This window comes from Natator depressus, chromosome 15 (genome assembly GCF_965152275.1).
Source record: "Natator depressus isolate rNatDep1 chromosome 15, rNatDep2.hap1, whole genome shotgun sequence".
Classification (NCBI taxonomy): domain Eukaryota; kingdom Metazoa; phylum Chordata; order Testudines; family Cheloniidae; genus Natator; species Natator depressus.
In genome coordinates, this window is record NC_134248.1 from 28,625,388 (window position 1) to 28,649,901 (window position 24,514).

General features: G+C 47.9%; 2 protein-coding genes across 2 annotated transcripts in view; one reads left to right on the forward strand and one right to left on the reverse strand.

The window, feature by feature from the left end:
* Positions 1-10,269: 10,269 nt before the first annotated feature.
* Positions 10,270-24,514, reverse strand: part of CORO1C (coronin 1C) — a 76,839-nt gene continuing 62,594 nt past the window's right edge. The window contains exons 5-11 of the mRNA XM_074973039.1: positions 17,528-17,709; positions 16,788-16,907; positions 15,926-16,030; positions 13,873-14,018; positions 12,603-12,660; positions 12,268-12,513; positions 10,270-11,288 (exon numbers count right to left, since the gene is read on the reverse strand). Coding sequence (XP_074829140.1) covers positions 11,169-11,288; positions 12,268-12,513; positions 12,603-12,660; positions 13,873-14,018; positions 15,926-16,030; positions 16,788-16,907; positions 17,528-17,709 — 977 coding nt within the window. The 3' untranslated portion in view covers positions 10,270-11,168. The remainder of the gene's footprint in view (positions 11,289-12,267; positions 12,514-12,602; positions 12,661-13,872; positions 14,019-15,925; positions 16,031-16,787; positions 16,908-17,527; positions 17,710-24,514) is intronic.
* ZBED2 (zinc finger BED-type containing 2) lies at positions 19,990-23,559 on the forward strand. The gene has a single exon (XM_074973040.1). It carries the CDS (start codon positions 21,359-21,361, stop codon positions 22,007-22,009), a length of 651 nt encoding a protein of 216 aa, XP_074829141.1. The 5' UTR covers positions 19,990-21,358; the 3' UTR covers positions 22,010-23,559.

Here is a 24,514-nt window from a genome sequence, read left to right on the forward strand (position 1 = left end):
GAAGAGAAGTTGTGGTTTGGAGAGAACACGTGACACCGGCTGTGAAAGAGTGCATCACAGCCAAAAAGGAGAATCGCCACCGGGCCCGCAGGCCGGCTTTTACTGGACACTTCACTAGCTGGGGAGCCAGCAAGTAAAGAGCATCTCAGACGCACGCTGGGCTTAGCAGCATGATAAACCTTACCCAGAGCAATGGCAGAGGCAGGAGACGATGGAAACCCTGCAGCTGAGCCCTGATTAAATGGCCCAGGAGAGTCAGAATTCGAGGGGGTAAACATGTTACGAAGTCAGCTGCAAGGCTGCTCCAACTGGGCAACGCCTCGGCCTCTCCTGGCCCACGGCAGACGGAGGCAGCGTCTCACTCCTCCTAGTCTGAACAGTACGTACGTTGCTGGCACCAGACCATCCCTACACACTATGTACAGGGTGGCCTGTGGGAGCTCTTAGTTTCTTGCCATTTACTGGTACTTGCAGCATTCCCTAGGCTTCGAATGGGGAACGAGGGCAAGTTTTGCAGTGGCCGTTGAAATGCGACAGGTAAATCTTTACTGTTAAGGGCTCTCTGAGTCCTGCCTGGTTGGATTCATGGCAACGAAGGGAACCTGGCTTTGAAAAGCGGAAGGGGAAAACAATGAACCCAATGATGTGTTTTAAAACTCCTGCTCAGGACCCGCAGCAGAGTCAGTCTCCAGGCTTCCCAACAAGAACAGCTGGCCAGCAGCAGGCTACCAGATTGACTTCGCCACCTGACTGGTCAGGAAGGGCAACTGGCTGGCTGCTGGCTGGAACAGCAGGAGCTGGTAGGACACAGGCGGTGCCGTCCCTTCCCCACTCCACACCCACCTTCCTCCTTTGTCCCTGATTTCACACATCTGAGGCTGGACCAGCAGCATCATCCCCAAGCTGAATGAGGAACTGAAATCCAGGCGTTTGGAAAGTGCTTCAGCACCAGGCTTCCTCTGTGCATGCCCCGCTCAGTTACTGCAGCACAAAGCTGAAGATTTCCCAGGGCTTGGGGGGGAAGGCTGAGGCCAGGGACGAGCTAGAGTTAAAGCCTGTTGCTGAGATCGGACCAACAAGAGTGCGGTTAAAGGCTGGAACTGGGGGGGGATCTGCCACAGACACAGTGTGTGACCTTTGGCAAGTCCCTTTACCTCTTTCTTCACTATTTGTAACCTGAGTATATTACTGTACTTCCCCGCACAGGGACCGTGCGTACACTGCACCTAGCACAATGGAGCCCTTCAGGTGTTACTCAGAATAGAAAAAACAGGGAAAGGGGACAATCCTGGAGAGCAGCTAGGAAAACGCTGCATTTGCCTGGTTGGTGGTACCTAGACTGCGCAATTAGTAACATTCACCCTCAGCAGCTGGAACTTGTAGGACACAAGGAAGCTGGGGAATTGGGACTCTTAATAGATTTGAAAGTGAGGCCAAAAATGGTGTCAGTAGCTGGGTGCATGGAGTTCTCTCCATAGGGCAGGGCACTGCATTTAGGAGGATTGGCCTGTTTGGAGGGGCCTCTCTCTTTAGAATATCTAAAAAATGGTTTCCATACGGATCACACATCCGGCATGTACCACCTCCCTGCAATTGGAAGGGGCAGATCTATACACGTCAGGAAAAGGAGATCTTCCAAAGCTCACTCCCTGCACTGAGCATCCCATGTTGCCCTCAGGTGACCAGATGTCCTGATTTTATAGGGACAGTCCCAATTTTCAGGGCTGTGTCTTACATAGGCGTCTATTACCACCCACCCCAGTTTTCCACACTTGCTGTCTAATCACTCTAGTTGCCCTCTTGGGAAGGCTGGAGGGCTGGATTAGTGTTATTGGTATTTTGAGGTTGTCGGGGGGTTTTTTGGGGGGGAGGGGCAGGGGGTGAGATATGCCCCATAAAAAGCTGGCATGACTAATGTAGCTACTGTAATGATGGGGGAACATCAGATATGCTTGGGTGTTGCCTTTCTCACATCCGAGACGAGCATAGTGGAGAGATAAGCAGCAGTTTATTAGCTGGAAGAGGCTCTCTGGTTTTGACTGTTCTAAACAGTCTATTTAACCACATCACAACAGCAGAAGCAAACGGCAAGTTGGCAAGAAAAAGATGAGGTAAGGTCACAGCTGGTTGCCCTGCCCATCCAGAAACAAATCCATCTCTGGGGTATGTTTCCAATGCAACACTAAGCAGGCAGGGACAATTTAGCTCCTGCTGGAACTTTAAGAAGTGCCCATGCATCACTTCCCAAAATTATGTTTGGGTCAAATCAAGAAGTTTCAAACCTTTGCATGTCAGACAAAACCAGAAAGGCTAAGGCATAAAATGAGTTGCAGCTAGCAGGGAACATAAAAGGCAATTAGAGGAGGTTCTTTAAATACATTAGGAGCAAGAAAAAGACCAAGGAGAAGGTCGGTCTACTTCCAAGGGAGAGCTAATAACTGATGACATCAAGAAGACCGAGGTACTTAATGCATATTTTGCTTCAGTCTTTTCTATAAAGGTTAATGGTGACCAGATACTCAACAGTGGGCTCCCACAGGGTCTGAGTCTGGTACTATTCAATAGTTTCATTAATGACTTGGTTAACGGAATAAAGCTCATGCTTCTAAAACGTGCAGACGACACCAAGCTGGGAAGGGTTGCAAGCACTTTGAAGGGCAGAATTAGAATTCAAAATGACCTTGACAAATCGGAGAATTGGTCTGAAATCAGTAAGATTAAATTTAAAGACAAGTGCAAAGTATTCCACTGAGGAAGGAAAAATCAAATGCACGACTACAAAACAGGGACTACCTGGGGAGGTGGTGGTACTGCTTAAAAGGATCTGGGGACTACAGTGGATCACAAACCGAATACGAGTCAGCAGCGTGACGCAGTTGTGAAAAAGGCTAATGTTATTCTGGGGTGTCTTAACAGGAGCGTTCTATGTAAGGCTCTGCTCGGCGGTGGTGAGGCCTCACCTGGAGCACGGTGTCCAGTTCTGAGCACCAAATGCGGACAAATGGGAGAGAGTCCAGAGGAGAGCAACAAACATGATCAAAGGTTTAGAAAACCTGCCCTATTAAAAAAACGGGCATGATTAAGTCTTGAGAGAAGTAGCCTGAGTGCGGGACCTGAGAACAATCTTCAATTATGTTACAGGCTCTGAAGGTGGGACAAGAAGTGATGGGCTTAATCTGCAGCAAGGGAGATTTAGGTTAGATATTAGGAAAAACTTTCTAACTCTAAGGCTAGCTAAGTTCTGGAACAGGCGTCCAGGGAAGGTTGTGGAATTGTCGTCGTGGGAGGTGTTTAAGAACAGGCTGGACAAACACCTGTCAGCACTGGCCTAGGTTTCCAGGGTCTTGCCTCAGCACGAGAGGCTGGACACGACTTCTCGAGGTCGCTTCCAGCCCGACATTTCCATGACAGTAGTTCTTCCCGAGCGGTCTCTCCACATGCGGACTTCCTTATGACACTTGGCCTTTCTACCACCCCTCCCCATGACTAGCTCAACACCCTTTGCTGGCATTCTCACTCAGAGCTTCAGCGATGGAGGCATCACCCCCATCTTACAAAGGCTGGCACTGACACACAGATGTCAAGTGCCCCATGCCTGTGGCACAACCTGAAACAGAACCCAGGAGTCCGGACCCCTAGCTCCCCGCTTCACCCAGCAGGACCCAGCCTGCTCCAGCACTCAGCTGTGAACAGATTTCCCATTAGGTTCTGAACTCCTTCTGCCCACCCAGGATTTACTTAGTGTGAAACTTAAGCCCTCCAGATATGGCGCAGCTGTGCAGAGGCCAAGCTCTTGGGGAACAGCTGCCACAGTGAAAGAGGACATACATCTGCTTTAAAGAATTTGGGGTTCTGCACAAACGAGGAGTGTCCAGCGTTAACAAGGCTCCATATTGTCCCTGGCGCATCGTTCTCCAACCTGGGAGGGACACAGGCCTTTACAAGTCAGCAGCGCTGGCAGTTGCAACACAAGGCTGGCTCAGGGTATCAGAGTGGAGGAAGTGCACAGACACAGTTGTGAAACGCTTTGCTGCAACTTACTGTAAATTCCAGTGTCCTTGGAGAACAAAGCCAGCAGCGAGTGCCAGTATGTTTGCTAAATGGCAGCTGCTATCCTGAAAATATACAACTGGCTCCCTGTTGTAGACTTTTCCTTGAAGTTGAGATTTTCATAGCCGACGTGGGAACCTAGCCCCACAACTTCCAACCCCAGCCTTGAACTTTGACATTGCCAGGTTTCTCTTCTCCCTGTGGTAAATTTCAAACAGATTTAAATTGGGAAATAGGTAGTAGACAGCACATTGCGTCCTAGCTCTACGCAACAAAAGCCAGAGTGGGCCGATTCTGTTCTCCTTTCTCCTCACGCTCACTGTTCTGCCGACCTTGGAAGGCGTCACCAATCCAGCTGAGCCAGCAGTAATAGAGTGGGGATTGTGTAAATGGAAAAACACCATGCAGCTTACTTCAGTTAAAGGACCTCGTTGGGCAGTTCACATCCAAAATGAGCTTTGCTTTCCCTCCCAGCCTCTTCTCTCAGGAGACTCCTGGACAAGAAGGGAAGGAAACGGGGGGAAATCCCAGTGGGCTGGCTCCTCCCACCCTCATCCCTGGAATGTTTTATGTTTACAGCTGTATCGATATGATTTAATACTGATCATGTAATTTAACAGGCCAGTCGCACCTGTGAGGTGGAGGCTCCATCTTTCTATCATGGCAGCCATCTATCTAGGTCCCTGTACCGTGCCCATCACCACCGAATTTGAGCAGCTCCCTTGTGGTAAGCGCTCCACCATGACATGCAAACCCACACATGAAACATAAGACAGATCCACAGGAGTGCTTCTGGTATCCGTGGAAACAGTTTCCCAGAAATACATGCTTCCAAAATAGGATTTTGCCACAAGTCGACTTTGCTCAGTGGCGATGAATATTCAGAGGGGAACTGATGCATGGCACGTTGGCAGGGCCAAAGGGTGGGAAGAGCTAAGCCCGTCGGCATGGATTCTGGTTCTGTTACAGGGGAACAGTTTCCTCCATCTCTTGGCACAGTAAGTCTAAGAATTAGGGTGGTCAAGCAATTAAAAAAAATTAATCACGATTAATCATGCCATTAATCGCACTGTTAATATAGAATACCATTTATTTAAATATTTTTGGATGTTTTCTACATTTTCAAATATATTGATTTCAATTACAACAGAATACAAAGTGCACAGTGCTCACTTTATATTTGATTACAAGTATTTGCACTGTAAAAAAACAAAAGAAACAGTATTTCAATTCACCTAATACAAATACTGTAGTGAAATCTCTATCAAGAAAGATGAACTGACAAATGTAGAATTATGTACAAAAAAATAACTACATTCAAAAATAAAAACAATGTAAAATTTTAGAGCCTGCAAGTCCACTCAGTCTTACTTTTTGTTCAGCCAATCGCTCAGACAAACAAGTTTGTTTACATTTACAGCAGATAATGCTGCCCACTTCTTGTTTACGTCACCTGAAAATGAGAATAGGTGTCACAAGATATTTACGTGCCAGATGCGCTAAAGATTCACATGTCCCTTGATGCTTCAACCACCATTCCAGGCAACAAGCGTCCATGCTGATGACTGGTTCTGCTCAACAACAATCCAAAGCAGAGCGGACCGATGCATGTTCATTTTCATCATCTGAGTCAGATGCCACCAGAAGAAGGCTGATTTTCTTTTTTGGTGGTTCGGGTTCTGTAGTTTCTGCATCAGTGTTTTGCTCTTTTAAGACTTCTAAAAGCATGCTCCACATCTCGTCCCTCTCAGATTTTGGAAGGCACTTCAGATTCTTAAACTTTGGATTGAGTGTTGTAGCTATCTTTAGAAATCTCACATTGGTATCTTCTTTGTGTTTTGTCAAATCTGCAGTGAAAGTGTTCTTAAAATGAACGAGTGCTGGGTCATCATCTGAGACTGCTATAACATGAAATATATGGCAGAATGTGGGTAAAACAGAGCAGGGGACATACAGTTCTCCCTCAAGGAGTTCAGTCACAAATTTAATTGACGCATTTTTTTTTAAACAAGCATCATTAGCATAGAAGCATGTCCTCTGGAATGGTGGCCGAAGCATGAAGGGGCATACAAATGTTTAGCATATCTGGCATGTAAATACCTTGCAATGCCAGTTACAAACTCCCATGCAAACTTCTTTTTTCACTTTCTGGTGACATTGTACATAAGAAGAGGGCAGCATTATTGCCTATAAATGTAAACAAACTTGTTTGTCTTAGCGATTGGTGAACAAGAAGTAGGACTGAGTGGACATGTAGGCTCTGAAGTTTTACATTGTTTTGTTTTTGAGTGGAGTTACGTAACAAAAAATATCTACATTTGTAAGTTGCACTTTAACAAAAATTGCACTGCAGTACTTGTATGAGGTGAACTGAAAAATACTATCTTAACATTTTTACAGTGCAAATATTTGTAATCAAAAATATACACTTCGATTTCAATTACAACACAGAATACAATATATATGAAAAAGAAAAACATCCACAATATTTAATAAAATTCAATTGATAACAGTGCAATTAAAGCTGATTAATCGCAATTAATGTTTTTAATCGCAATTTCTTTTTTTGAGTTAATCGCGTGAGTTAACTGTGGTTAATTGACAGACCTACTAAGAATCACTCTCTCTGGCATCTGTTAAGCTCTGCAGAGTGACATGGAGAAAGACATGACAGCAGCATGCAGGGTCAGGTTGGATTCCACCCCCTCACCCACCCTGGCTTCTCAGCTCAGCCAGGAAACTGCCACACGGGAAAGTTGAAATTTGCAGCTAAACTTTGGGGAAGCCACCAGTTTGGCTGCAGTGAAATTGCCTGGTGAGAGTGGGGAGAAGCTGGGCCCACTGGCACAAACAGAGAAACTCTGCCTTGGAACAAACAGACTAGATACCAAAGTCTCAGCTGGCACAGGCTAACCCTGGAGCATGGAGACTGGCTGAGGTTTCACCCAGCGCAGCTGGCTGAATGCTTCTTGCACCCAGCTGCAGCAGCCTGTGGGGGGACGTAGGGGTATCTCACTGGGGAGGGCAAAAGGAGCTGAGGGTCACCTGACAATGTAGGACTCTGCCATGTGGCTGGATAACCCAAATCCACATACTGTATTTGTAAACCTTGTAAAACAGTCACCCCAGTCTTAACCTGTAGAATTACAGAATCAATCACCTTTGATTTGTCTCCACCCGGTCCAGGTTTGTTAGGGGCTATTAAGAAGTTAGAACATGGTTTGTTCTAAACAGCCTCTTGCTCCCAAATCCTCCAGGCTGGGCAGCTTCTCAACAGCTGCAGATTGTGAAGATGGCCCCTGCAGTAAATCACACAGCGGAGTGGCCAGGCTCTGCAGACTGTCTGCCCTGGCCACCACACTGCAGTCTGCAGGCAGACAGGCGCTAAGCCAAGTCAGGCATAAAAACTGAAGGAAGACAGACTCCAGGGGGAAGACATTGCGTGTCTCTTCTCATCCCCAGAGTAACTCCCAGCAAGGAGCGCCACAGCTATTTGAACTTTCCTTTGATAAAGTATCTGAAAGGTGCTGGGGTAGTGGGCAGCCCTCGAGAACATGATGCTCTGCCTACACATCGTGCATAGTATAAGAATCCCTATTTGTCTCTACCGTTGTGTCTACTCCGTACTCTGGAGAGCCAAGGGAGTCTGCATGGGCTGTATGCCATCCTGGCGTGGCAGGATGTGTGGTGCACACACTTATTTTCTGCTAGGAACTGGATTGAGAAACGAGCCATTTCACAAAAGCCTCTAAGCAGCCGTGGGACGGGTACAATTTTCAGTTGCTGCTGATGTGGCTTGGATTCAAATGAGCAAGCTGGAGGTGAACAGCTCCAGGCTCCAATACCCACTCCTCAGCCACCTACCCACAGATATTGGAGGGAAAAGCTCCTTTCGAGAAGTGTCAGTTTGCACAGCTGGAAGTTGACTGGAAATGAAAGGCCTTCGTGGCCTGCTTGGAAAAAGGGAATGTTTGAAATACATGAAAATACAAAAGAAGTTTGTGAGTTCTGGGCTTCTTTCCAAGAGCGTCAAACTAAAGGAAGGACCAAGATTCTCTGATAAATGGCTGCAGGTGAAATTTTCAAATGTGCCTAAGTCCCATTGCAAGTCAGCAGGGCTCAGATTCAGTGCCTAGGTCACTTTTGAAGACGGGACTCAGGCACATTTGTGAAAGTTTCACCCTGTCTATTGTGTGTCTAGACTATTGTATCCTACGCTAGTCTACAAAAATCTTAACCCCAGCCAGAAATAAAACACTGGCTGCTCCCTACAAGCTCAGGTTGCTGACACGCATTCAAATGTAATTGAGCAGCGCAGAATGCCACAGGAACAAGGTGTCAAAGAAAAACAACAGACACTCGAACTTCATAATCAATGATTTTATCTTTGAAAATGGAAGCAAATATTTGGACAGGGTACTATGGCTGCTCTATAAGAGCGCATCTCTCAAATACTTCGCTGGTTCTCTTCTGGGATAGCACGGCTAAAAAAAGCTTTAGGCACTGACTCCGTTTGAGCCTGGCTAGGCATCATCCGTTCATTTAAATAAAATACAAGCTACAAACTAAAAAACCACGGAGGACTTTCCCCCGCCCCCTTCTCTTCAAACCATCACGCTACCTTACACAAGGGTTGGTTGGGCAGTTAAATCTGGCATTTCAGGAACTTCATTCCCTCGGGTTAGAAATACAAAGACCCCCAGCACACAGACTTGACGCCACACATACAAATTAACAAGGAGATCACTACCCAGGGGATTTTGTTTGCCAAAATCCACCCCACCCCATCAGCCATTGATCGCAGTACAAAAAACACCAAACATTCAAATACCCCAGAATTGTCTAGGCTGCAAACTCCATTTTCAACGCACAATGCCAAGAACATTGGCTCACTGCCTTAAATAACCCAGAGCTGGCTTTATGAAGCTTTCATCCTGTGACACTACACGTTTTCTGTCCTCTCAATTTCTTATGCTTCACCTGCTAAAAGTTCATTTAACTGTCCCAATGGTACGACTTCACCTTAGGTCAGAAACACTCATCTTCCAGAACAAGAGACTCCTTCATCGTAAGTTTTGAACATGCAAATACAAGAAAATGGAGAACTTAAGAAATTCTAGCTAAACTACTTGAAGAGAAATTCAGCACTCACTCTTTTGCCCAGATGAAGGAAAGTGAACCTGTCCCATGCAAAGGCAGCCTCTTGTCTGGCACTTCCCTCATTAATTGGGAAAGCAGCCCTCGTGTGCGTGTGTGTCTGACAGGCATATGCATATATATATATTAAGCTGCAGTGAGGTGATTCAAGGATCAAACCTCAGGTGGAAAAGGGTATTTTAGGCTTATCAGCTGGTTCACTGCTCTGGCCCCCAGACAGGTTTTAACTGCACTTGTGTTTGATCAGCCCCTCCCCTGGTGCCAAGGCAGGTTATCCTGGCCTGGGTAGGGCTCAAACGAAGGTCAACACGCATCACAGCAAACTGTGCAGACTACCAGAGGTCTAGCACCCTTTGCCCCAACAGGTGCTGAAGCTGCTCACCCCTGCAGGTAAATCCTTTGCAAGCCTGATCAGGGCCCACCTGGGAAGCTGCGTTTGTCACCAAACGCTGCTCCCTCTCATAACACAGACCCTCATGGTAAGCAGACATTCACTGGGCTGAGGCAGTCACTGGACACTCGGAGCCCCACACCCAAGTCAGCATGTTGGCTTTGGATTAACATGCACTTACACCGAGTCTTTCACCTGAGGATCTCAAAGGTTTCTGAGACCAGGGCAGAAAAGCTGGGACTGCAATGGGACTGGAGATAAAGGTTACTTATATTTCAGGAAACCTTGTGTTCCCTGGGATGGGATTTTATTATAGCTGGTGGGGTTACCAGGAGTGAGAGAGAGAGAGGGAGAATGGGTATTGGAGGGGTTTTATTTCTGGAGACCTGTCATTGTAAAGTTACCCAACTGCTTCTAATGCTGCTTTGAAAGCCATATTGGGGCTGGAACTTCTCAGAATCAAAAATGGGGGCAGAAATAGTTTAAGGTCACAAATTTAAGAGCTTCTTTGCAAAGCAAAGGAGCCTGGTCTTGCAGCATTTAATACAGACACAAAAACGTACAGCTAGGCAAAGGACTGGAATAGACATAATGGAAAACTTGGCTACATGCTCATGTCCTGCTGGCTTGCAAATCAGAATTCTGGGCTTTCGTCTTCGCTATCTCGCTGCGCACCCTTACACCTTATGTTAGCTGATAAACAGAATACATGTCTGCGGTGTAAAAATATTTGGCCTTTAAAAAACAAAATGCCCATTCTGACAATGTTAGAATAATCCAAAGCACAGGGTGCTGGAATGAGGACAGCATGACTCCAGGACAAGGGTTCAGTCTCTCGAATGTAGAAGGGGAAGAGAGTTATGTGGTGACATGAGTCACTTCACTCACAACCAAGTTTTTTAGCGAGGTGCTGATGGTGACTGGGACACTGTTAAAAAGGCAGTAAAGTCAACTCACATGGGTTTATGGGAGGGTCTCTATAAACTGCCTTGTCCACAATGCAAATGGAACTGATCAGATTGTTCAAAGATGAAGATTTATACAAAATAGCCTCATTTTGTTCTCCACACAGTATAAACACACACATGCACAGCCACACCCCAACCTCTACACACTCACACAGTGCTGTTCCTTTAGATTTAAAAAACAAATACTGCAAAATGCCAAATAGGAAAAATAAAAGGCTACTTTTTTGTGTGTGGCAACTTTAAAAAAAAAAAGGTTAAGAACAATGTGGTGTTGGTCCCTAAGGAGACTTGGGCACAACACAAAGTCAGAATAGTTTGTTTTCAAAAATTCATAACATCTGGAAACAAATTGTGAAAGTAGCACTTATGCTTTTGACTTAATTTTGACCAAGTCATGTAACACATTAAAACATCAGAAAAATCTTTCACTAAAAAGCTTGGCTTTTAATCATCGGCTTTCGCTGAAGTTAATTTAGGAGAATAAAAAGTTCTTATTGGAATGCTGCACGCTGCTGCTTGACGAACTTCTGAAATGGAATGTCTTCTTGAGTGGCAGTGCCTCCCCAGCCCTGCTCCAGCTTAAAGTTCTGCTCCCTTTCCTCTCAAACCGTCATCTTCGCCATCTGCTGTTCTAACTTGGAAATGCGCTCATCTTGATTGGAGATTGTGTCTTTTATAGATTTAAGCTCTTTCAAAATCTCATCCAATTTGGCTTCGTTTTGCTGGAACCAAACAAAAAACAAAACCAGAATTCATTAAAAATTGGCCTGGAAGGAGCAATTCTGCATATTCAAGTTTGAGGTTTCCAAAGCAAACATGTTCCAACACAAAGGGATTTCAAAGGGAGATTCTTACAGATAAACCAGCTGAGATGGCTGGGAATCATGTGCTCTTGAGTGCTACCATGAAGCTTCTGACACAGGGTAACATGCTAATGGCACAGCAGTGTTTCTAATGGAGTTAATGCGAATGTAAAGGGTACACTGGGCCATGGTTTGCTTTTTAATGGAGTTTATGTTCTCCTTTATTAACAGCCATCAGTTCAATGGCCCAATACACTGAATCTGCTCTTATAACCAACACTATTAGAGCACCTGTCAGCCAGTATCACCAGACCACAGGGCATTTCACACCCTCCTTCTCAGCAGTCCACTCTGTCAGGGTTATCCGGTCTGATTTGCTGTGTTTGGTTTTAGACAAATGATGGGCTCATGAATTAGGATCCAAAGTTCCTCTGTTAACCAGCTGCTTTCTTTGAATCACATACGAAAGGCAGATTCCTGTGGCCGCCACCCCTGGAACGAGTTCCCAGTGTGGGAGCAGACTTTTAGTGTCACAAGCCATTTCAAACACTGCCAGTGCCTAACAGCACAAAACCATTCCTCCCAGTGCAGCTCTGGGCTGAGGGAATGTAAATCCCCCACGTACGTGTGTGACCAGATCACCAGGCCTAGCACACATTTGTGCAAAAGGTTCACAGGCCACTTCAATAGCTACAAGTGATCTTAGACTTACTTCTTGTCCGGAAAACCACATACCCTAGTAGCACCTGGGCCCTACGTCCATGCTAGCTAGCTAAGCTGTTACTACAGGGATGGGCCCAGTGTAACGAGGGCATTTGGTTTTTTACTGAGTCAGGGTAGAGCAGCCCTGCCTGAGACTCCAGTGCCACTCCCTGATGGCCTGTGAGATGTTACTCACAATATTTGAGGTGTCTGCTGCTTTCTTTGGGGTGTTAATGAGATCGCTTTTCTTGTTTGCTGCAGGCTTGTTGTCCAATATGTTCTTTTTGACCACCTTGAGATCCCTGTTCTTGCCTGGAATGTACCCATGTTTCAAAGAAATGAGAATGGGATCAGCATTCTTCCCCTCAAACCACTCTTCAGCTTCCAGAGCTGCTTCTGGACCAGCCGTATCGGGATACAGGTCATCTTGGAAAAGGTCAGACTAGAAGTCAGAAGGAATTGATTAGTAACATGCTTTGGGCTGGAAGGCGCTATATAACTTCCACCGCGTAACTGCAGGCAGCACCTCACCTTTCGGGGGACAGTCATGATAATGGGCTCGCACTTCCGCTCGTGAAGTTTGAAGAACCTTTCAAAAAGAAAAAGCACAACTTAGTGGGAGCAAATGCCAGTGGCACACGAAAGCTGGGCTTCTTTCCTCTCTTCACCCAAATGGATACTAGTGGTCAAGTGAGAATGATTAAGAGGTTTCAGCTGGGTAATTTCCCCCCATTACACCCAGCAGTTGAAGGGGCTTTTCTAAGGGCTGGTGAAAACTACCCAGCTTTGTGCGCCAATGCTTCTATACCTTTAATGACTGGGTGGACTGAAGGGCACCCTGTGTGAAGAGAACAGCACATGGAAACAAGATTCTTTAGACAGTCTTCAGTCTGGGCTGACGATCTCTCAGCACGTCACGGAGTGCTGCCGAGACTATGGCGATGAGCACTATACAGATATAGTCTACACGCACTGTATCTTTGGTCGCCAGGCTGCTGCATTACACACTGCCTATCTCCACCCCCATCTTCCACCTCTACTCGTATTTTGAGCTAGAAGACAATCACCAATTAAACCGTTACAGTGGGTGCCTCTTCCTTGTCGTGGGATGTTTACCTGGCCTGGCTTTCGCTGGCAGTTTTCAGTCATGTCAGCAATCTTTGGTTAAGCCAGGGCTGCTGTACTGTTCTCCAAGAGTCCGAAATTGTTTCTATCTAAGTTTATGAAGCAGCATTGTGCAGCCTGGAAGGAGATTAATGCTAGACCATCAAAGAGATATCCTCTTAATATTAAACCCTGTAGTAAACCAGGCTTATGTCCGACCCAATATAGATCAGAAATGCCTAGATGGAACACACTTGGTTTTAGCAAGACTGATTCCAGCAGCTTGCTGTGTCAGATACTGTTCATCAGTCTGTTACGGTCTCAGCCGAAACACTGACCCATTTTCAGTTCAGATCGTATTATCCCTAGCAGACGTATTAGTACTTGTCACTGGGAGCGAAGGGTACTACAGAAATCCTGCTGGAACATGGAACTCCTCTCTCGCTTGCTCTCAAATGAGGGGTCTCTAAGTCAGTCATTATTTGTGTCACTGTGTCAGACCACACATCAAATTGAGCTTTTAAGTGCTCTCAACTATCAGTTCTCGTACCAAATGCACCTCTTGCTTGTGTGAGGTTGTTTTGCTTTGTACTAAATGAACCTGGCCAGCGCGGCCCAGGACATGTACCAAAAGCAGGAATTCAAATTAGCTGCGTTGCTCACATCCACATGCCAGCCACTCAGCATTTCTAGTTACCTGGCTATTTCACACTTGTTCACATCCAGGCCCCTCTTTGGCATGAACCCCATCCCTCTCTGCGGTTCTTTGCTGCTGAAGGTGTTGAGGTAGTGGACATACGGGGATTCATCGGTGATCTCAAAGTAGCGAATGCTGCTGTCACCCTACAGGGAACAAAAAAAGAAGGCGAATAAAAGGGACTGTGACGATTCCATGGCCCTGGGATCCCCTCTTGGCTATGGGATACTGTGCTTAGCATGTGGGGAGGGGGCTCCCTTCCTAATGAGGCACCATGTCCTTTACACAAAAAGCAGGCTGAAGTCTGCTATCGATCCCCCTCTCTGAAGAGAGAAGAAATGCATCATGCCAATGCACAAGCAGCCTCCAGCCCACTGGCTGCCTCTATGCAGCCGTCAAACACAATGGCAATACTAGGAACACAGTGCTGCCCTGGAACGTCAGCAGTCCAAAGTGGACGTGAATGAGGCAGTGCTGGAGATGCGGGCAGCCACAATGTACCAGGTAGGTGAGGCAACAATGGAGGGGTTAACTGCAGGGACCAGTGGTGTTTCCATTACATGGGAGGCAAAGGGAATCTCTCATAACAATCTGACCTTCAAAAAGCATCACATAAAAAGGAGAGGAGCATCAGAAACAATTGCCCCAAGAGTAATGTACGTTTTATAGTTAATTTTCTCCAGCTGAAACTTTCACTGATCATCAGGCTAATGGCCTCATCTCAGCCAGCTCAGTCACGATCAGTCTGCTGCTGCATTCAGATAGACCTATTAGCATGGCGATCATAAAACAGATGTCCAGTGTAATCAAGGTTCATTATCTCAACAGGCTCTCACAAGTGAGGGATACGGTCTGGATTTAGAAATCTAAGTGGTGTTGTAATCTCAGCACAGGACTGAACACCAGGAACTTCCATGGTCCAGTTCCATCTCTACCACCCTCTGTAGCTTTGGGCAAGTAAGAATTAACCTCCCTGCCTCAGTTTCCTCATCAGCAGACTGGGGATAACTCTTGCCTTCCCTGCAAGCATGTAGAAGGGGATGATTGTTTGCACAGCACTTTGAAAGTGCCAGGTATTTAACTATATAATATGGGAGTCATCTTCTTGTAACAAGTATTTCATTGAAAAGGATGTGCAAAAGCATGCCATTTATAACATGCAGCATTGACAAGGAAGCATCTGGCACATGTTTGAGTCTGGCTGAAAGTACAGACTAATAAAAATGGGTCGGTGGTCTGGAGATATCGGACAGGAGGGCTAGAAAACAATTACTCCTCATGAGTTCCAGGGGATTCTAGCTGTCTCTCTAAAGCAGCAGAAGAGGTAGTAAGAATGGAAAATGAGTCTCTCTTGTTAGCTGCTTATTATGAAAATGTTCTTCCATCTGCTTGTATGGATCCTTCTCGGCAATTGCTCGTTTACCTTGCTTATCTTTAAGCTGCGTGTTGGCAGGAAAACTGGAGCAGCAGTGGGCACTTTAGAGCACGTAACACCAACAGTAAATCACTTTCAGAAGCAACATGCACAACTCCAGTAACTGGCCCATAAAACAAAGCTGGCTCTCTGCACATTCAGGTGTCTGAAAGGGCAGTGAAGGTACCAGCTGTGGGTGCCTTCATCCTATATTAATGCCAGGGGTCACCTGGGTCACCATCCAAAGGGGTGAGTCTGGCTGTGAGGCAAGTTTAACTTATATTCTTCCCGTACAGCTTTGTCTGGCCTAAGTAAACCCTGCCAAAATAAAAACAAGGCTAGGTGAGCATCCCTCAATCATATTTTAGGCTCCATGGGACTGTGGTAAAGGCTTATGGAGTTGGAATAATCACTCCAAGTCCCAGATCCTTGCAGGTTCATCTGCAGCCTTGACAACTGCCGAGGTGCAACATTTTGTTTAACTTTCCAACCCGTGGTTTTTAAGAAACGCTTCTGCACACAGTGAAGGACCTTGTGCGCTCCAGCTGAACGGAACGCCCTTCACCAGCAGCACCCAGTCACCAGCACCACAAGCAAACGGCTGCAACCACTTCACTCCTCTTGGAAGTTGCTCTTTACCTTGCCACACAGGTAAATGATATTGGTGTCTGGGTCATAGAATGGAAGCAGCACCCCATTGCTGGTGTCCATTTCGTGCAGGGCTATTGGCTCTTCCATATTTTTCTGCAAATGAGATTTGTATCAGATCATTAGAGAACAGAAATCCCCAGTAAATTCATTAGCTAAATCCTTTGAGATTCCTACTGTTTAGGGGAATGACCAACAGCAATTTCACTACTCTGAAGTGCCTGACGTTGTAGCACATGCGGTCATTGTTTGAGAGTATCCTGGTTTTCTGAGGACCTTCCATCAAAAGTTGTTTTTAACAGGCCCCCACAAACACACGCAAAGTTAAGGAAGAGATTAGACACACAATCATGGTACTAAGTCTATTGCACAGGCGCAGAAACAGACCACGTCACCGTTAGGTACCACACTACATTGGCACATGAAAGATTTTGGATGGAACTGGCCCTCTCGGAAGGCCTGCAGGATCTGCTTTTTGCTTTGGTCAGATTTACGTTTGGCTCAGCTAGCTTGTTCTACGACATCACTCCTTTGCATATATTTTCTGATCTGTTCAATAATAAATGCAGCTTTGAACATTTAGCTGCTGTTACGTCTTCACTGTTCTTGGGAAGACACAGGAGACTTCCTCCAAGGAGGTTATACGAGAGTAAATTTCCTTTACAGATACAATTTGGGGCCTAAACAGGTTGGCGCTGTGCTCAGCTGTGACATGTAGGGGCAGGATGAGAGAGCTGAGAAGGGGAATATAATCTCAGTAATAAAACGTAAAGTGTTGCAGTAATTAGCAGGCTGTCTTGGCCAGTAACTTATGACAGCATTATAACAAAGGACAAGCTGGATGGGCACATACAGGATTCCACAGGGCGAGCTGCCGTTCACTCATGCGGCTGAAGCCGGTGGTAAAGACATTGCCATCGGAGAGGAATATTGCTCTTATAGGCCGTGCTCCCTCGTGGGCCCTCTCCTTCTCCTGAAATGGATTTTCAGAGAACAAGATTCAGCACTAAACAGAAATCCGGACTCATGATGAATTAACCCAAATTCTATTTGTCGAGTTGCATGGAACCACTGCCCCAGGAAGCTGACCAGATGGGATACAGCCACCAGGTCCTTGCCCAAAGCTCCGGGTGAAAAAATAATTACTAATGTACAAGAGAAGCGGCATCCGTTCAGTTGGTTTCTTTCAGCTACGCCTACCATGCAGAATCACATATACTAAAAGCAAGATTAAAACAAACTGATGTTTCAGCAAGCTACAGCACATGAAAATAGACAGCTATGCCACCAACCCTCCCTCTGTATCTACAGGTACCCAATTTTGCACACATTATTGTGGTACTGTAATTGTGCCTGAAAATTATGTGTGACATTACCCTTGTGCAGATTGAAAAACTGGGCCCAAAAATGTTGATAATTCAAGCACAAATGCCAATAAAATTAGGTGGAGTACCTCAGCACTGCTACCCTTCCTGTAACATTTCACCAGCTTTGCAAATGTCTCACTCCGTTAAAACACAGAGGTTGAGTTTGTCTACATGCTTTTGCTAAGCATCTGTTGCACTGACACTCCACTGATTTTAGCATACTCACAGCAACGATTTCTTGTTTCCTAGGGTCAATCACTCGGACTTTTTTGTCTTTAGAAGCTGTACAAATCAGGCTGCCGTTGCGATTCCAGCTCACATTGTAAATCATGTCCAGATGCATGTCATCCAGATTTATAAGGGCTTCACCTGTTCCCACATTCCAGATGATGACTATATTATCACAACCTAAAGGAGAACAGTAACCAGACCTTAGAGCCAACCCACATACAGAGCACACAGGATGGTTTTCAGAGGGGTTTAAAACAAAGGATAGTTCTAAGGGCAGCCAGTTCTATTCTCAGGAAGAGGAAAAAACTTGATGTTCTGCTTCCATCATTACGAGACGAGGAACCCTAGTAACAGACCAAGACCCTACGATGCTAGCAACAAAAGCAGATTCTCCAGAGTAAAAAGAGACACACCCCCCCCCCCACACACACACTTCATATGGTTTGCAGATGCACAGTCAGTATCAATCTGTGTAGCCATGCCATGGGTAGAATATGCGGAAGGTCAGCTTCCATTTTAAGGGGGTATTTAAATCAAAGCTGCAAAGCAGGTTAGAGCCACCTGAACCCTCCAGGAATCACCACCTGGGCATGTTTAAAGATGCCCATAAGCTTTGTGTTTGGGATGAAGAACATTTCTCAAGGTCAGTGGCATTAAGGATGTCCTGCAGAGGCCAGGAACAGAAGGTACAATGTCTTAGTGCCTCCAGGCAGGTGCCTGATAAGGAGCATTGTACAATCTGTTCCCAGTTCTTGCAATGCAAGAACAAAACAGGAAGGATTCACAGGTGTAAGCAGCTTTCAGGAGAATTCACACAGAACCCTTCCTGTAGATTATTAGTGGACTGGGGATGAACATTTGATACAAATTAATGAGCAGAATTTGAAGACTTCCTGGGTAACCTGGGCGCAGAAGGTGGCTATTGAGAAGTTGGTGTCAGGCTGGAGGACACTTCCGTTTGCTGCAACGATGACTATACAGGCTGACTGGGCGAAAGGCTGGCAGGGTTTGCTTTCTGCTGTGGTCAGATTTATGCTTAGCTCAGCTGGCTTGTTGCATGGTTCCAGCAGGGTCACGGCTGCCTCTAACACCCAGGCATGGAAACTTTCCCCTTCTTAGACACAGGAAGTAAAAAGCCACTTCTTGGTATTTTATCTGCCACTTGGATTATTGTGCTCTGTTCTTCCCTTCCTGTGCCAGACCTTCAGCCACCACACTTGGATAAAGAGAACAGCCCCAAAGGCTCTCCAAGATCCCTCCCCCGCCTCTGCTGGGACAGCTTTTTATCCCGCCCCATTCCCAGTTTCCATACGGCCCAGGTTAGCAGTAAGGGGCTAGCAAGAATGGAGACTTTCGCACCACAAAGCCGTTCCACACAGGCAATAATACTCAGCACAAACACAGCACTTGTCTTCAAATAGGGTGACCAGATGTCCTGATTTTATTGGGACAGTCCCAATATTTGGGGATTTTTGTTATATAGGTGGCTATTACCCCCGACACTCGGTCCTGATTTTTCATACTTGCTATCTTCAAAGCACTTCATAAGCCTCACACCCGGACACAAACGTGTCTGCCATCCAGTGGCCAGATCCCAGGTTTAGTGGGGGTGGATGTAGTGTTCTGAAAGCTAGATTCCCACCTGGTTCTAATTAATCTGTGCCCTCCCAGCCTGTCTGCCCTGTGCTCATCCTGCTCTCCCCACCTCCTCCTGGCCTGGCATTCTGCCTCCTCCCGCAGCACCCTTCCTCTACTATAAACACTGCATGGCTAGAACAACAGAGCCCTTTCCAGGCTCAGCTAGCCACTCCCTTTTCAAGCACTACGGACCCCGGATATCCCAACTGTGCCCCCTAATTCCCAGTGTGGCATTGCACTACGAATCAGTATGTGGGCAGCAAATCAAGCCCAGAATGTCCTGAACACCTCAAATATGGCACCTGGGCAAAGCTCAGTAAGGGGAGAAGTTAAGACAGGCACCTTCAGAAACCATCCTCTCCCTCACTGATATGCATTCCCAACCCCCGAACCCAAGCAAGACATACAACCCTGGACCCAACAGCCACACTCTCCCTGTTCCCGCCTTCGAGATATACATGCCCCCTGCCCAGCTATCAAAATCCACCCAGCTCCCACCCTGTTCTTCTGGAGCCACCCAAAATAGGTCCCAGATTTGTTTCATCACCAAATACATGGTCACACTAATATCCTCCCTGCTAGCTGGTCTCCAGTCCAGCCTGAACAGCTGGAAATGCCGGTTGCACTGCTCCGCATGCCACACTGAAAGGCATAACACTGGGCTAGAGCAGCCATCCAGTGAAGGAAAAATCCGGTCCCTGGGACTCGCAGCTGCTTCTAGCAATGCATCAGATCTCCTGGGATCCTGTCTCTTTAAAATTTCTCCAGTGCAGAGAATGATTGACATAGGAGTCGGCCAGCACTTCCTGGTCTGATCACACACTAAGAAGTAACTGGGGGAGGAAGCAGCAGAGGAGAGGGAAAATAGTGGCTGAAGCCAGCCTGGGAGCCAGCGAATCCTCAAGGATCTGGGCACCAAGGCTCCCCACGCCCCACCTGCAGAAAGCCGAGTTTCGCCAAGGCAAAGAGCGTGCCAGAAAAGGAACCCCTGGCTCCACCTCCTGCTCCCCAAGCCTGCAGAGAGGGGTCTGTGCCTCCATGACTGTACAGCCTGCCTGGAGTTTGTGTCTCAGCTGATGAGAAGTTGGAGCAGCGGGAAGGGAAGCAAAGCGGCCCGGCGCAGCCCGGGCTTGGTAGGGCAGAGAAAGGTGCCGTGGGAAGATAATGGGAGAGACCCACGGCTGGTACTGGCTACCAGGGGAAGGTACAGACTGACTCAGAGCACCGGGTGCTGACTGAGAACTCCTGGGGCTCCGGATTACAGCAACCCAAGGGACTAGGGAGGGGGCCCCCAGCTGGGCAGAGACAGACACGCGGCCATGGCTATATCATGAACTGTTACACGTGGGCTTTGGTTGCTTTCATTAAAAGGAAAGAGGAATCATCCTGCCCACTCTGTGACTGTACCGCTGCAGACTGCGCCGTGCCAGGAGCAATCGCACAGAGAGCCTGGGTTCCAGAATAAGAGACCGGTGTAAGTAACCAAAGTGCGGAGGATTTTGCACACTGGTTTGGAATATGCTTTGTGGGAGTCGTGTGGCCTGGCAAGCAAAGGACTGGGAGCCAGCAATTTCTAACGTGTAACCCCAGCTGTGTCACCAAAGCACTGAGAGGCCTTGCAAACTGGCTAAGTATCGACACGTGACCTACCTCACTGGGGTGTCATGAGGACTAGCTCACATTTGTGAAGGGCGTGGATGAAAAGCACTAGGTAAGTGCCGAGATTTTCTTGAGGAGGAAAAAAAAGCTTAAAAGACTCTGCCATTCTAGCCCGCAGAGATTTGGTTATTGCAGCAACTTCAGTTCACACAGTTTTGGACCCTCCAAGCTTTAGTTTCATTCAAATCCAAAACTCGAGACACAACTAAGTGACTTTTGCTCAGCTTTGCTGCATCACCTATGGGTGAGAGGGGTTTCATCCAACAGGGGGAGAGGGGACAAGTGGGTGGCACTGAACAGGAACTTAGCTACTCAGGAGACAACGGTCACATAAGAGAGACGGAATCACTCCCTCTCTCTATGGGAGGAATAAGGAGAAGAGAGAAGGTCCTGGAGTGAACTGGTCACATTTGATGCATTTGTTTCTTTGAGGCATTCTGAGGTTTAAGAGGTTTCACACTTGGGGTGCAGGGGTTTTAGCACATTGGTCGCACTTTGGACTTCTTTGTGTACTGAACTTCGAGAGGGGATGAAGCAGGAAGAGGAGGAGGTGGTTGTGAGGATAGAGGAAGAGGTTGGTAACACAGGAGGGCGAAGAGGTGCAGTGCCCACCCACACACACCATGGCAGAGGAGTGAGATTTTCTGAGGTGTGGGAGTACTTCCACATTGCCCCACCCCGGACTGGTCACCACCCCAGCCAATATGCTGCCTGCAGGCTGTGCGGCCGACAGGTCAGCCGTGGTCCAGGGCTCAACGTTGGGACCACCGCTCTGTGGAAACACCTGCGGAGCATGCACAGAGAGGAGCTGGAGAAGAGCGGGCACAGGCAGGTCAACCAATGCCCAGTGGCGCACCTGCCTGTGGTGCAGCACCAGCCGGCTGCAGAGGGGGAATGGGCTCGGCTCATGGAGCAGATGGGGGCGCTGGCTCTGCGTGCCAGCCAGCGGGAGAGGGAAGTGGAGAAGAGGGAGAAGGCCGTGGAACGCAGGGCAAGGGCCGTGGAGCGGCGCGAGAGGGCCGTGGAGCGGCGCGAGAGGGCCGTGGAAGAGGAGGAGAGGTCTCTGACAGAGAGGGTGCTGAAGATGAAGGCTGAGGAGGTTCAGGTGCGGTTGAAAGGCACATGCGAGAGGGAGAGCGCCCTGGCCTCAGCTGCTGATCTCCCCATGCATTTTGTGTAGGAATACTTGGGCTTTAGGCCCATGTTGGGAGACTAAGATCAACACCCAGGCAGGTGACTAAAGCAATATTTTAAGACCTGGTATGAACGGTCTGGACTGTGTTCCAGGCCTCTGACCTGCAAAACAGAACCATCAATCTCCCTGATTCCCTTCAGCCTCCGACAGCCTCCTTCCGAAACAAAAAGGCACGGCTCGTGTGTTCAAAGCTGGGTCCCAGTTTCTGACACTGGGGAACACAGAGCTCCACCAGGCACAAGCTGTCTCAACAGGGCCCCAGCACAAGCAATGCTGTGGGCAGACTCAGCCGGTCATGGCCTGAGCAGGCCAACAATGTGGTCAGTCAAACCTTTGGTTATGAGACAAGTTTGAAACCAAACCGAAGTCTCAGAAGACATCTGCCTATGCAGAGAGGACACAGAGGATCTGATGACCCAGAAAAAGATTCCAGTGAAACTCCGTTAGTTTCCATTACTAGGCTCAAAACTAACCTAGCCAAGTTTCGCACAAGTTTCAGGCTATGCAATAAAGTCCTCATGCCACTTTTACTGACATTGACTTGGACCACAAAAATATTTCTTCATCTTGTTTTCTTAGGCATGCCTGTCAAAGAATGTAATTGTAACAGAGCTTAAGAGAATCCCATTGGATGGATTGCGCAAATAAAGGGGACATTAAGTACTGAAAATAGGAGTTTGTGAAAAGACTCTCCAAACACATGCAGGTACCATTCAGATGTACATGCAAGACTGTTTGGCTAGTCTCATATAGGGATTTCAGCTTTGTCTACATGGGAAAGTTATATCCATTCAGCTAAATTGATATGGCATCCTTAAACCAAAATAAGCATCTTCCCAACAGGGCTGCAGATTTCACAACACCAGTACAATTCTCGTGCAGACAAGGCCTTTGGCCCAGGGTAGTCAATAGGTGGACCGTGGGCCAAATCCCGTCCACCAGACGCTTTTCAGCCGACTGCGCAGGCTGAACCTGAGCCAACGCTGGAACCGTGTGGAGCCGTGTCCACTCCCCAGCGCAGGGTCCCCCAGCAGGGGGCTGGTGGCTGGCCTCGGCTGCGGGGCAGAGTGTTCCCCTGGGCGGTTGCTTGTGCAGCCTCAGCCCCACTGGCAGCGCAGGGATGGAGCTTGGGGGGAGGGGTGGGGCTGAGTGGCGACATTTAGGAAGGGATGTCTGCACCCCCATGGGCAGCCTAATGTCTCTCCACTATGCCCTGCCCCTCCAATCAGGAAGCGATGGAGTGTAACACGCTCATTCTGCAGCCCAAGCAGAGGGCAGCACTGTCTGGGCCCCAATTCAAATCCTTCTCTGCTCTTCCTGGAGATGGCGGGGTTGGCTGGGCCATGGAGTTGCAACTTATGGGCCTCGGGCCCTACCTGGCAACCCAGCTGGTAAGTGCCTGAAGGGATCCTGCAGCATCCGCTGGTACCAGGGCACCAAGCGCAGCGCACACACACCCCCCACACACACCCGGGTGCTCCCCGGAGCCCCCCACCCCAGCCTTATCTCCTCCCCACCCCGTCCTTCAGGGCCAGTCCCCAGAGCCCTCTCCAGCCCCCCTCGCCCCCCAACCAGCCTCTTTCCCTTCCCAGTCTGCCTCCAGTCACCCACTACGGCCACATCCTGGCCTCCCGACCCCTCCCCAGGTCTGCTCTCTGGAGTTTCCTTTGTCCCTCCCACTTCCTGCCCCTCGGTTATCCCAGCCTCCAAAGGGGCATTTCACCGCTAGCTGGATCGTAGTCCAATAGCTTCACCTCCTGGCTTCGAGCTCAAAATTCACACCTTGCTTTGCTGCCCAGATCCCAGCCCATACCCATTCCCCTTCCACCTGCCCCCATCTCTGCCACTTGGCTCAGCTGGGGACACGGGGGAATGTTGGGGGGAGGGGAGGAAGCGGCAACACCAGGTGGCTCAGGCCAGCCCCCTGTATCCTGTTTTCAGTTTAGGGAAATAAGGTCACTCTGCGCTCCGGGCAGGGAGCTGGTGGCAATCAGGGGTGAGGGGAGGGGACCTGGGTAGGGGTCTGGACCTCGACTATACCTTAACCAAGAAATTTGGACCGTGACAAAAAAATAATCGATTACCCCACCCTAGGTGCTGTCCACACGGGAACAAAACCACAGCAGCGACACATCTGAAGCAGGGTCCTGCCAGAACCTTACATGATCTCACTGTAGCTAGCTACAGCTGGTTTTCAATACTGTTCTCACCAGCATGCAGAGGTGCGTGCTTTCCTGGGTATCCCTGCTAGCAGACACCCGAGTTGCAGATCCAGTCCCCTACCAGGTTTCCATCATAGTTTATTCACATATAGTTGTACATTGCACTGAGTGTGAAAACAAACCACATCAAGCCTAACAGTATTTGAAAATTGTTGCCAACACTGTTGCAAACTTCTGCTAAAGTGGGCAGGGCCAAAGATGGAAGTGGACAGATGGAGGAGGCCTGTAATATGTAGGTTATAATCTTTGACACCTTTGCTTTGATACC

Excerpts from the sequence above, each read along its gene's own strand:
- ZBED2 (XM_074973040.1), top strand. The coding sequence starts at position 21,359 with ATGAAGCAGGAAGAGGAGGAGGTGGTTGTGAGGATAGAGGAAGAGGTT.